At 46.3% G+C, this 12,497-nt stretch overlaps 1 protein-coding gene across 1 annotated transcript; it reads right to left on the bottom strand.

The window, feature by feature from the left end:
* Positions 1-1,986: 1,986 nt before the first annotated feature.
* Positions 1,987-4,371, bottom strand: COPS6 (COP9 signalosome subunit 6). Its single transcript, XM_081948941.1, has 10 exons — positions 4,211-4,371; positions 3,983-4,108; positions 3,760-3,891; positions 3,598-3,686; positions 3,433-3,495; positions 3,285-3,332; positions 2,963-3,077; positions 2,653-2,745; positions 2,457-2,557; positions 1,987-2,165 (listed from the first exon to the last, which is right to left on the bottom strand). Exons 1-10 carry the CDS (start codon positions 4,311-4,313, stop codon positions 2,025-2,027), a joined length of 1,011 nt encoding a protein of 336 aa, XP_081805067.1. The 5' UTR covers positions 4,314-4,371; the 3' UTR covers positions 1,987-2,024.
* Positions 4,372-12,497: the final 8,126 nt, after the last annotated feature.

Raw genomic sequence — 12,497 nt, forward strand, 5'->3', positions numbered from 1 at the left:
GTTCCACTGATTGTTTTGTCAAGAATTAACCGTCCTGGCCTGTTAATTTTAATTTTAACTTATTTTAAATGTATTGTTTTTTTTTAAATTCGGTTTGTTTTTTGGGATATGGATTTAATCTTTTTTAACTTTTGGGATGTGTGTTTTTTAATGTTGTACGCCGCCCTGAGTCCTTTTGGAGAAGGGCGGCATATAAATCCAAATAAACCAAACCAAACCAAACCAAGAAATTTCTCCTTAGTTCTAGGTTGCTTCTCTCCTTCATTACTTTCTACCCATTGCTTCTTGTCTTGCCCTCAGGTGCTTTGGAGAATAGTTTGACTCCCTCTTCTTTGCAGCAACCCCTGAGATAGTGGAACACTGCTATCATGTCTCTCCTGGTCATTCTTTTCATCAAATGAGACATACCCAATTCCAGCAACCATTCTTGTTTTAGCCTCCAGTCCCCTTATCCTCTTTGTTGCCCTTCTCTGTACTTTTTCCAGAGTCTCCACATCTTTTTTATATCACAGCGACCAAAACTGGATGCAGTATTCCAAGTGTGGCCTTATCAAAGGCCTTATAAAGTGGTATTAACACTTCACATGATCTTGATTCTATCCCTCTGTTGATGCAGCCTAGAACTGTGCTGGCCTTTTTGGCAGCTGCTGCACACGGTTGGCTCCTATTTAAATGATTGTCCACTAGGACTCCAAGATCCCTCTCAAGTTATTACTATTGAGCAAGGTACCAGATATACTGTACCTGGGCGTTTTGTTATTTTTGCCTAAATGTAGACCCTTACTTTTTTCACCATTGAATTTCATTTTGTTAGATAGTGCCCAATGTTCAAGTCTGCCGAGATCCTTCGTTATCCTAATCCTATCTTCTGGAGTGTTGGCTATTCCTGCTAGGCTTAGTATTGCTACAAAAGAGACTGCTGGGCCTTGATAGTACATCACATCGGGTTTGCGGTGCAAATATAGTAGACCAGGGGTGTCAAACTGGCAGCCTGCTGGCCAGATGCATAGTAGACTCAAGGATGGCGCAGTGGTTAGAATGCAGTATTGCAGGCTAATTCTGCCCACTACCCGGAGTTCGACCTAGATTGTTGGGGAGGAGGCAAGATGCTTAGAGAGGGCTGTAAAGTGCTTTGAAGCGGTATGTAAGTCCAATTGCTATTACTATAGAAGTAGGTTTGGTGTCTAGGCATGCAGAGTTTATACTTTTTATATGATCTTTATAGATTAAAATCATTTTTTGCAAGATGAGTTTCCCTCCCCCAATCTTTCTGAAGGGAGAATATGCTTTCAAGTTAAATACAATTAAATTATCAAATTTGGAAAGGATTCAGAGTCAACCTTGCCTCAGCACAAATTACGCTTGCCAGATAGTTGTGTAGACTCCATTGAGTGCATCCAACGAAGGGAAGGAACACACACATATACACTCTTACTTTAGCAAGTAGGTCCACTCCTGCACACAAGATTTTCCTAATATTTAATTGGAATCTGCCACAAAGAGCACAGCTTCAGCCTTCAAACAAGGGCCAGTTTTTAATCGATTGCTTGTCGCTTCCTCTGAAGCCCTTCCAGCTTCTGATTCTTGCTATTTAAAGTATCCAGAACTAAGGTGGCCCAGCAGACTATAACAATTATATCCTGCGATTTGGAAGTCATTAGATTTTATGCAAACTAAACTTCTTTGCCTTCTTTACAAACCTTTCAATACTGCTGTCTTATTCATCTTGTGGATGAATTATCCAAAGTTCTCCCCCCCCCCCCCTAAGTAGCACATCCAGAATACGTTCTCTCATCTGGCTGTGTATTTGGTTTCTTCCTTGCTGGTAAACTGCACTGGACGCGTGCACTGAATACAAAAATCGCAAGTCAGAGCATTCTGCTCAAATCTATCCCCGATTATGCTTCAGGGGGGAACACTAGACTCGATGAGCCTTTAATGGGAAGATATAACACTTATAATTTTGTGAGCACTCCTAGGCACATCTCATTCAGCACAATCACTTTATTAGGGAGCACCCAATCTTAGAAGAAAAGTCCTCGCATGCGGCGCCCAATGCTCTGGCGGTCATAGAGGATGTTGAACTTGTTCACAAACTGGTTCATGGTGTTGCAGGTCTTGGTGATAGTGCCCAGATAGGTCATGAGGCCCACATCGTTGCATTGCTAGACAGAAGATAAAATAGGCATCAGAAAGCGGGGAGCGGTCAGGGCCTGTGCTGCCCACAGTCCTGAAACCGCTGTGGGAAATTGTGGTGCCATCTGCTTTAAGAAAACTTGGGAGTCCTTTCTGCCTCCCTCTTTTTCACTTGGGTGGCTGCCCCATGAATCATGTGTGCCTGCGCTGAGCATGGCAGCTTTTCTACGTAGACAACAGTCCCCTTTCCTCCCCTGCAACGACTTAATTCTGCATTTATTTGGCTGCAAGCTACAGCTCTTCCCCTCCTGAGAACTCACATCGTAAAAATCTGTCTTGAATTTGTCAGTGCTCAGCACAGGTAAGCAGTGGCAAAGGGCATAGGCTTCTCGCAGAATCTCATGGTTGAATGGTACCTCACCTGCATGGGAAGGAAATGCATTGGGAGATTAACACTACCCATGTGAGAGCTGGGGCATCAGGCTTCTCTGTTGCATTTCTACAGCTCCATCTCACCTGCTTCGGAAGCTTTAACATATTCCAAAATAAGTTTGACCCGACTGTGAAGCATCTTTATGGCACTGTGCTGTGCGATGAGGTGCTCAGCAACTGTCAAGGAGAAACAAGGAGAAAAGGTCAGAGCTCTGCTCCTAACAGGGCAGTCTGAAGTGTCCACAGAGCTTAAATGCAGTAAAGAAGGACAACTCATGTCCACCCCACCATACTGGTGGTAAGTTACACCCTTCCCTCCCAGCCAAACTATCCATATTCAGCAACAGCTACATGAAGCTCATCCCGCACACCAATCCTCAATGCCCTACCTCACCTGTGGAGTTTTCCCCGCTGCCTGTTGCTGTCATCCGTGCCACGTGATCGACTCCGATGCGCTCGGCCTCCTCTGTGGCCAGCGTGTATGTCAGCTCAGCAAATAACATAGTGGCCTTGAAACAAAGAGAGAGGAGAAGTGAGAAGGGTTTCCAGACAATGACACAAAAGCCGACTTACAGTACAGTCAGGCTGCGCAAGAATGCCCTCGGGATCTCCCATCTTGAAAGCAGCTCATGGAACAGAATGTGTGAACTGAGGTTTCCCAGAACTTCCCAGGAACACCGAAAGGGACAGGCAGTAGAAGTTGCAGCAAGTATTACCTCTCCGTTGATGATGTCAATCACAGATTCAAAGACACTGACAGGCAGCTAAGGAAAGAGAGAGTGCACACAGCTCACCATCGGGATCAGCACGGAGAAGCAGCTGCTGAAGGGTTCCGATGGGCAGGACAGAGGAGTAAGTACTCACGTCCGTGTGCTTGGTCATGGGGTTCAGCTTGAGGAACAGGGGGCTTTCAATGATCTCACAAACCTGGGTAGAGAACAGCATGCCTGAGAATCCTGCGCGCACAGAGGACCATCTCTCCTCAGTCACATCCCCACCGACCCCGCCGCCTCCCTCAGACCAACTCGCCTGTTTGTGCACGTGGATGTCAGATTGGTCTGGGGGGCCGCCGGTGGTGTACCAGCCCAGGAACTCCAGATCCTTGAACACTTGCTTAACTGCAGGGGAGGGAAAGGCAGCTCAGACCGGCCTTCAAAACCTCCCCATCCCTCGCCCAGCCGCCCGGCTTACACTGCTCCTCCTTGGTGTAGTAGTACTCCTTGTCGATCACTACGTTCTCCTCCACGGAGTGGGACAGCAGCTCGAAGGAGTTCATCACCTCGATGTTGCGGCCCTCCTGGCAGCCGATCAGCGCCCCGATCACTGGCGAAAGCGGGGGGGGGCGTCAGGGGGACTCCGCCCGCCCGGTTTCCTTCTCCCCTCCCCCTTACGCCCCCCTCCCAGCCCCGCTCACCTTGGACGGGGCGGCCCTCCTGCGAGCGCATCCGGATCCAGTGGTCGCTGATGTTGAGGATGACCAGCGGGTGCAGCGCCACCGACACGCTGCCCGTCACGCCCGAGGCCATCACCGCCGGAGTCGCTGCGGGGGGGGGGGGGAGGGGGGAGGGGGAGAGGGCGCGCGGTCAAAGGGGGTAGTTGCCGCGGCAGCCCCCCCCCCAGCAGGAGCCCGGCCCTTCCTTACACGCCGCGTCCACCTCCATGCCAGCCCCGTTGCTGCCGCCGCCTGTCCCGGCCAAAGAGGAGCCTCCGCCGCCGGGAGTCATAGAAGCAGCCGGCGCCGCCATCTTGGCCGCGGAGGTCCCGCCGAGGCTCCGTAGAGGCGCGCGGGGGGGGGGGGAGGGACCCAGCGGAAGCGGAAGGGGCGGGGTCGGCGACCGAGGGAAATTTGGGCCCTCCGGCGGGCGGGGAGCACGAGGCGAGCGTCGATTTTCCAGGCTTCCTCAAGGGCGAGTGGCCGCAGGGGGGTGCTGCAGCGGCCGTACCTTTGGGGCTCCCTTTTGCAGGGGTCTACCATAACTTCTTTCCAGTCGTAAGTCAAGGTCTACCTTTAGTTTGGCGAGAGCCGTAAAGGAAGCTGTTCAGAAGCGTCTCGGCACGTGCCTCACGAGACCCGGGAAGGATGGGGTTGGCCAGCAACTCGCTTGGCTTCTCCGAAGAGCTTTACAGGAATCCCAAGCATAAACTCCCAAGACAACGAGTCAAACAATGAGGAGAAGGAAGGGGAACTCAGACATAAAACAGGAGAGGTAGTGTAGGAAGTTAGCACCCACCCCTCTCCTAGGGAAATGAAATATTTTAGGAAATATTAAAAGGGCAGAATATTTCCCGTAAAAGGGAGGCAGAAACTTACCCACCCACCCCGCCACCTGTGTCAATGGGCCATTCAGGCAGAGCCATAGTAGGAGTTGCCCAAAGCCCTTTCATGACATCACTCAGCAAGGCAACCAAGCCTGGGACTCAAAAGACAACTTACAAAGTTGCCCCTGCATGGCCCCATGGGAGTCTGACAGCCAATCAGAACACAAGCTCAAAATTCAAAGCCCAACAGAGGGCTTAAAACCCAGATACTCTCCGCATCTCTTCTCTTTTTTGTCCAGGAACTCAAGCCATGTGATCCTGTTCATCAATAAACCTTCTTCCCAAGCAACTTCCATGAATCCAGTGTCTTTTTCCCCACTTGTAACTGAACCTAGAAGGACATTCTTCCAATAGTAGGAAGCAAACAGTCATAAAGGTCTGAGATGCCTGTACACACATTCAAAGTATGAGGAAGAAACTGGGCGAACCTGAAGTCTCAGTAAGTGAGGGCAAGTAGGACATTACTGAATTATTGGACTTAATTCTTACTAACAGATGAAAAGATGGGGGAGAGGGTAGAATTTGTGGAAATGTTGGGGGAAAGTGATCATGTCATATTCAACATAATGCAGACACAGGTAGTTCAACAAAATCAAACTAGTGTCTTAGACGAGCTGATTTCTAACAAACTAGTAAGAGTTTAGGAAGGATTCCATGGATGAAAATCCTAAAGGGGGGAGGGGGACAACTGAAGATGCTTGGGAACCTGCAAAATCAGGCTCTAAAAGCCCAGATTTAACACAGTACCACAGAGGGGGGAAAAGGCCCCCATTTATAAATCGAGAGACAAAAAGGATAAGTATAAAAAATGGAAAGTGGGACAAAACTAACACCAGCAATTAGCCTGAATCAGAAAGGATGGAGTCAGGAATGCTAAGGATCAGAATGACCTTGCAACAAATGCCAGGAATAACAACAGAATTACAGAATTGGAGATCGTCTGGTGACGTCTAGTCCAATCCCCTGCTCAAGGAGGAGATACCATTATATCGTTTCAGACAAATTGCTGTCCAATCTCTTCTCAAAAACTTCCAGGGTTGGAGCATTTACCATTTCTGGAGGCAAGCCGGTCCACTGATTGTCCTAACTGTCAGGAAGTTTCTCCTTAGTTCTAGGTTGCTTCTCTCCTTGATTAGTTTCCATGCGCTGCTTCTTGTCCTCCCTTCTGGTGCTTTGGAGGAGAGATTGACCCCATCTTATTTATATTTCACACTTCTTAACCACTCATCTCCCACAGAGAGGGCCTCTTCTTTTTGGTAGCCCCATAGATATTGGAAGACTGCTATCATGTCACCCCAGTCCTTCTATTCACTAGGCTAGACATAGCCAATTCCTGCAACCATTCTTCATATACAGTATTTTAGCCCCTCCTAATTATCTTCGTTGTTTTTCTCTGCACTCTGCACCCATTGCATCCAGTTTTGATCACCCCAATATTAAATCGATCTTAAGACTTTAGAAGTCCCAACATCTTTTCTATTGTGGTGACCTACACTGGATGCAATATTCCAAGTGCGGTCTTACCCAGGCATTCTAAAGTGATACTAAGTCTTCATGTGATCCCTCTGTTAATACAGCCTAGAACTGCATCAACTGTTTTGGCTGCAGTGGCACATGGCTGACTTGTATTTAAGTGATTGTCCACTAAGAGTCCAAGGTCCCTCTCGCAGTTACTGCTATTGAGTCACGTTTCACCTCAGCTGTACCTTGTACATTTGGTTTCTCTTGGCAAGTGTAAAGCCTTACTTTTCTCCCCATTGAATTTCATTTTGTTAGATAGGGCCCAGTGTTCAAGTCTGTTGAGATCCTTCTGGATCCTGAGTTTGTCTTCTGGGATGTTGGCTATTCCTGCCAACTGGGTATCATCTGCAAATTTGATGAGTTCCCCTTCTATTCCCTCATCTATGTCATTTATGAAGATATTGAAGAGTACTGGGCCTAAAACGGAATTTTGTGGCACTCCTCCATGTGGATGTAGTACTATTAAGGACAACTCATTGAGTCCGGTTGGTCAGCCAGTGACGAATCTATATGGTAGTGATGCTGTAACTCACATGTTTCTATTTTACCAAGAAATAGGCTGCAGTATGTTTTATTAAATGCTTCACTGAAGTCCTAGTACACTAGATCCATAGCATTTTGCTGATTCACTAATTTAGTTAGTTTGTTAAAAAAAAATAACATTTGTCTGGCATGATCTGTTTTTGACAAACCCAAGTTGGCTTCTGGGTATCACTTTGGTTGCCTTCCAACAGAGTTGGAAGACTCGTGGCTTGATTGTCGCTTCCAGGATCTTCCCAGGTATTTATGGCTCTGTAGTTACCTGGATCCATTCTCACCTCCGCCCCCACTTTTTGAAGATGGGAACCACGTCAACTCTTCCCCTGTCTTCTGACGGTTCCCTGGTGCTCCAGGATCTTTGAAAGATACATTTCAGTGGTTCCAAGCTCTGTGGTGGCTCAGGGGTTCTTCCAGCTCCTTCAGAACCCTTGGGTGCAATCCATCTGGAGCTGGAGATTTGAACTCATGCCAAGTCAATAGGCGATCTCTTACCATTTTCTTGCCTATTTTGACTTTAATTCCTAATCTGTCCTTTTATGGCAGGGATCTCCAACCCCCAGCCTGTGGCCCGTTGGGGACCAGGTTGCACATGCGGTGGGTGAGCGCGCAAAGCTGCATTTGCACAAGCAGTGGGTGCGCACCAAGGGTGGGTTCCGACAGTTTCTACTGCTGGTTTGCTCATGGCTGCGCGTGAATGCTTGATGCGCGCTGTGCAATAAAAACTGCTCTTTGCATGCGCAGAAGCAAAAAACAAGATGGCGATGCCTGCCCGGAGAGCCGGTTTGGGGCCGTGGCAGGCCTGGGTCACTGCCGGTTACAGTGACCCAGGCCGTCAAACCACTACCGGCCGTCAAACCACTGCCGGTTACAGTGACCCAGGCAGTCAAACCACTGCCGGTTACAGTGACCCAGGCCGTCAAACCACTACTGATTCAAACCACTACCAGTTACAGTGACCCAGGCCGTCAAACCACTACCCACCACTGGTGCGCACGCAAAATCATCCCTTGCAGCTGCCGGTCCATGGACCGGGAAAGTTTGGGAACCATGGTTTTATAGTATTGTTTTTGATAGGTTGGATTGTTTTTTTTTCTCTTTGGTGCAAAGAATGGGTTAAGCAGTTCTGCTTCCTCCCTGTTGCTTGCCACCTTCTTCCCATTTTCTCCCATTAATATTGACCAATTAATGATCGGTCAGTCATTTCCTTTCCTTTTTTTCTTGTTTTCTATAAGTTGAAAGAAGCTTTTAAAATTATTTTAGATGTTTGTTGCAAGTCTTATATCATTCTGAGCCTTAGCTTTCCTGGCTTAATTTTTGCAGGTTCAGGATAGTTGCTGATATTCTGCCTTAGTTATGTGCCTCTCTTTCCACATTTTGGACTTGTCCTTTTTGTCCCAGTGAACCACCTAGGCTGCATCAGAAGAGGGGTAGCATAAAGTGTTAATACCACTTTAGCCATGGTGGTGCAGTTGCCTCAATGCAGTATTGCAGGCTGATTCTGCCACTACCAGGAGGTCAATCCTGACCAGCTCAGGGTCGACTCAGCCTTCCATCTTTCTGAGGTGGGTAAAAGGAGAAGACCCAGACTGTTGGGGGCAAGATGCTGATTCTGTAAACATCTTAGAGCTGTAAAGCGGTATATGAGTCTAAGGGTATTGCTGTTTATACTGCACCAGTAAGTCTATGGGGACTTTCAAAGCTCTCAGTTTCAAGCCCATTTCTTCCACCACTTCTGGGCTAACAATGCAACGTGTGCATCCCGAATCTAAAAGGGCCAGCATTTTTGCTTGGGCGCCAGTAGAGGGCACTTTAAGTTCTACTGGGATGGTCATGAGGCCCGATTGGGAACTTACCAGATGGTCATCATCGGATTCGGTTTTACTTTCCCTCGATGAGGAGGACGGTTCTTCTTCTCTTGGAGTGGAAGGGAATTGCGCAACAGGTTCCACCTCTTTTGTGTCCCTTCTCTTCCCAGGTTGTTTATCTGGCTTCCTCTCCCCCCTGGCAGAGGACTTTGGGCCAATCTTGGAGCGGCAATTTGCTGCCCGATGCCTCTCCTTTCTGCAACGGAAGCAGGTGGTAGACCGGGGCTTGCTTGTAGACCAACTTTTTCTTTCGGAGTTCCTTTGAGGGGGTTGGGAGGGGTAGCTTTCTCTTTCTCACTGTCTTTGTGGTACTTGTCTCTGGCTAGATTGATCTCCATGTCTGCTGCCAATTCGTACCAGTGTTGCAAATTGCCCAGGTGGGGGGGCTGTTTACACAGTTTTGGTATATATCTTTGTTTAAGCCATCCATAAAACTGTGCATTAAAGCTTCTTCTGACCAGTCCCGCATTTAAACGGGCAATTCGCGAAACTCTTGTAATCAGCCACTGGGTTCTTCCCCTGGGTAAGGGTTTTCATTCTGCTTCTGGCCTTCCACTCGGCCTTTGATGAGCAGGTCATCAAAGCGTTTCCTCAGGGCGGCCATAAACCTATTATAGTCTCTCAGCAGGGGGGAGTCATCGTTATGCAGGGCAACCACCTATGCCGCTGCCTTGTTCTCCAGCACCATGGTAACAACTCTTACCTTGGCTTCTTCTGTGGGGAGATCCTCTCCGAACTGTTGCATGAAATTCCAGACTTGGACCAGGAAAAATCCTAGTTCCTTTGGATCACCTCCAAATTTCACACCAAGCGGAGGAACTTTTGCCATCCAGCATCTGCAGGGGGGCCCTCCTTCTCTTGAAAGGGCTCTCACGGCTGCTGCTGCTTCTGCCAGGGCTTCCCCATCCTGATGAGCTCCACTGTCTTCCCCCAGGGCCCCTTTGGGCAGAACAGGGCTTCTGCAGTTCTCTCTTCTAGGTCTGGGAGATCAGCTTCTCTTTCGGGACCGCTCTTGCGTAAACGTCACCTCTCCCAAGCCTCTTGAAAGAGTTTCATAGCCTGGGACATCATAGGATTCTCCTCGTCGGCATCCTGCCAAGCAGCTGCCAGCTGCCGATGTTGCCTTGTGGTAACTCCAACCGGAATTTCCTCAGGGTCATACTTCTGTCCCACTCCCACCTGGGGCAGACGGATCGTTCCTCCAAATTCAGATCCACCATCTGCTCCATCTCCAAGGGACACGAGGATGCAGCCACCCCCATGTCCTCCTGGTCGCTGCCTGGGTAAGACATTCCTTTGAAGGTTTGGGTTTTATTTACATTCCCCTCGGAAGGTATTAGCTCCGGGATGAGTGCGAAAGTGAGATCTTGCTTAATGTCAAGCTGGCCTCCCTCATAAACCAAGAAAGAAACCACTTAACTCCATTTTGCAGAATTGAAAGTACTTTTACTGGTTATGAAAAGATAGCAGCTAAGCAAAGCAAGATCTGAGGCAAAATCATACATATCAATATGTGACCAAACCCCCTCCCCCTGATAACCCTCATCCCAGTGTCCAAGCTGCAAATCCCTTAAGTGTCATGTGAGTTCCATCTTCAAGGAACATCATCAGGTTGGTATGCAGGACGGTTGGCCTTGACTGACACCAAGCACTAATCTCCAGCATGTGCAGTAGACGGTGAGACCAAAATTCCCTTTTTACAATCTCTCCTGTACTTAAACTTCTCCTGTTGGATGACAGAATGGGAAAGATACAGGAAACAATAGCTAAAAATGAGCAGAAGATAAAAATGATAGAAGCTAGGACAGAACAAACTGAAAAGAAATTGGAAGAAACAGAAGAAAGACTGACAGTAGCTAACAGAGAGCTCGGGGAGGCAATAGTCCATTTAGAATTAGAACGATCCTCTTTCTATTTAAGATTTTAAAACATAGTAGAGACAAAAGATGAGGATCTACCAAAACTCATGAGTGATCTTCTAGCTGACCAACTGCAAATGGACAAAAGTGAACTGAGGAACAATATTGATGAAATCTATAGAGTGCATACTAATTATGCACAAAGATATAAGTTTTCCCGTGAAATACGCATAAGATTTGCAAAAAAAGCTGTCCGAGACGAAATTTATAAAAGAACAAGGGATGAACAGCTTGTCCATAAAGGAAAAGAAGTAATAACCCTTAAACAAATGCCAAAGAGAATCAGAGAGCAAAGAAGGAACTACCAATTCCTCTGTACACAACTGATAAAACATAAAATAATGTTTCGCTGGTTGATACCAGAAGGCATGTTAATATCTTGGCAAGATAAGAAAATAAGGATTGACATCGTAGAGAAAGCCCGGGAATTCTATGAATACTACATAGAGGGAGAATCAGACAGCAGAGAGGAGTTGGAAACCCAAAGCCAAGAGGAGCAGCTGATGGAGGAAAAAGGACTAGACCAAGATGTGAGAAAGAAGACCGATACAGCAGCCCAGGAAAGAGAAGGAGTGAGGACAAGAAACCAAAGGGAAACAAAACTAAGTAGAGGAACGAAGGCGATAAACTAGTAACAGGATGGAGGAGGAAGTGAAATTAATATCAGTCAATATAAATGGATTAAATTCACCTATAAAAAGAAGACAAACAATTTCTAAGCTCCAAAAACAAAACATGGATATCACATGTCTACAGGAAGTTCATATTAAAAAAGGAAATGGTAGTATTCTGGAATCTCCAAAATTAGGAAAATTACATCTGCCCCTGGCTGATACAAAGAAAAGAGGAATTGCGGTATATATAAAGGACTGGTTAAAACCTAAACAGGTATATAATGAAGAGAGAAGAACATTATTAATCAAAGTATCAATAAAACAAAGAAGAGTATTAATTGCAATCATATATGCACCAAACACAAACCAGAAAGAATACTATAGTAAACTACATAAACGGATTGGAGAACTGGAACTGGATAACGTATGTCTACTAGGGGACTTCAATGCAGTGGTAGATCCAAAGAAAGACTATAAAACGGATAAGAAAAAAACTATGAAAGGAGATCTTTCCCAAATACATTATTTGAAATGGCCCAAGAACTAAAGCTAAAAGATGTTTGGAAAGAAATCAATCCACAGAAGAGTCAATACACATTCTTTTCAAACCCCCATAATTCATGGTCCAGGATCGATATGGTGTGGATGGATCCAGAAATGGAGAAAGATGTAGAAGAGGTAGAAATAACACCGAACATGTGGGCAGACCATAACCCATTAACAATCAAATGGAAAGGAGAAGCAAAAAGGAAAAAGAGATGGACCATGAATCAGAGGGTTGTAAAAGAAAATAATTATGTACAGTATGTGGAAAAAGAATTAGCATTTTTCTTAAAAGAAAACTGGATTGAACAGACAACCATCCAAAACCTATGGGATACAATTAAAGCTTATGTGCGAGGCATTACAATAGCATATACAATAAGAAAAAACAAAGATAAAAAGAAATGATATACAGAGCTTCAGGAGAAACTGGGCAAATTAGAATATAAACTCCAGAAAGAACCTCAAAACAAAAAAACCAAAGAAGAAAAAAATAATTAAACATAGATTAAATTTAATTACACAAGAAGTGGCCCAGAAAATTAGATCAAGTAGGCAAAATTATTTCGAAAATGGCAATAGACCGGGGAGATGGCTAGCCTATAAAC

This window comes from Natrix helvetica (genome assembly GCF_964273705.1).
Source record: "Natrix helvetica genome assembly, chromosome: 3".
NCBI lineage: Eukaryota > Metazoa > Chordata > Lepidosauria > Squamata > Natricidae > Natrix > Natrix helvetica.

What these genes read in the sequence shown, in the direction of transcription:
- COPS6 (XM_081948941.1), bottom strand. Translation starts at nt 4,313, where the DNA reads ATGGCGGCGCCGGCTGCTTCTATGACTCCCGGCGGCGGAGGCTCCTCT. An exon ending in GGAGGGCCGCCCCGTCCAAG is followed by an intron (nt 3,892 to 3,982) that starts GTGAGCGGGGCT and finishes CGCTTTCGCCAG; the next exon opens with TGATCGGGGCGCTGATCGGC. An exon ending in ACATCCACGTGCACAAACAG is followed by an intron (nt 3,496 to 3,597) that starts GCGAGTTGGTCT and finishes TTCTCTACCCAG; the next exon opens with GTTTGTGAGATCATTGAAAG.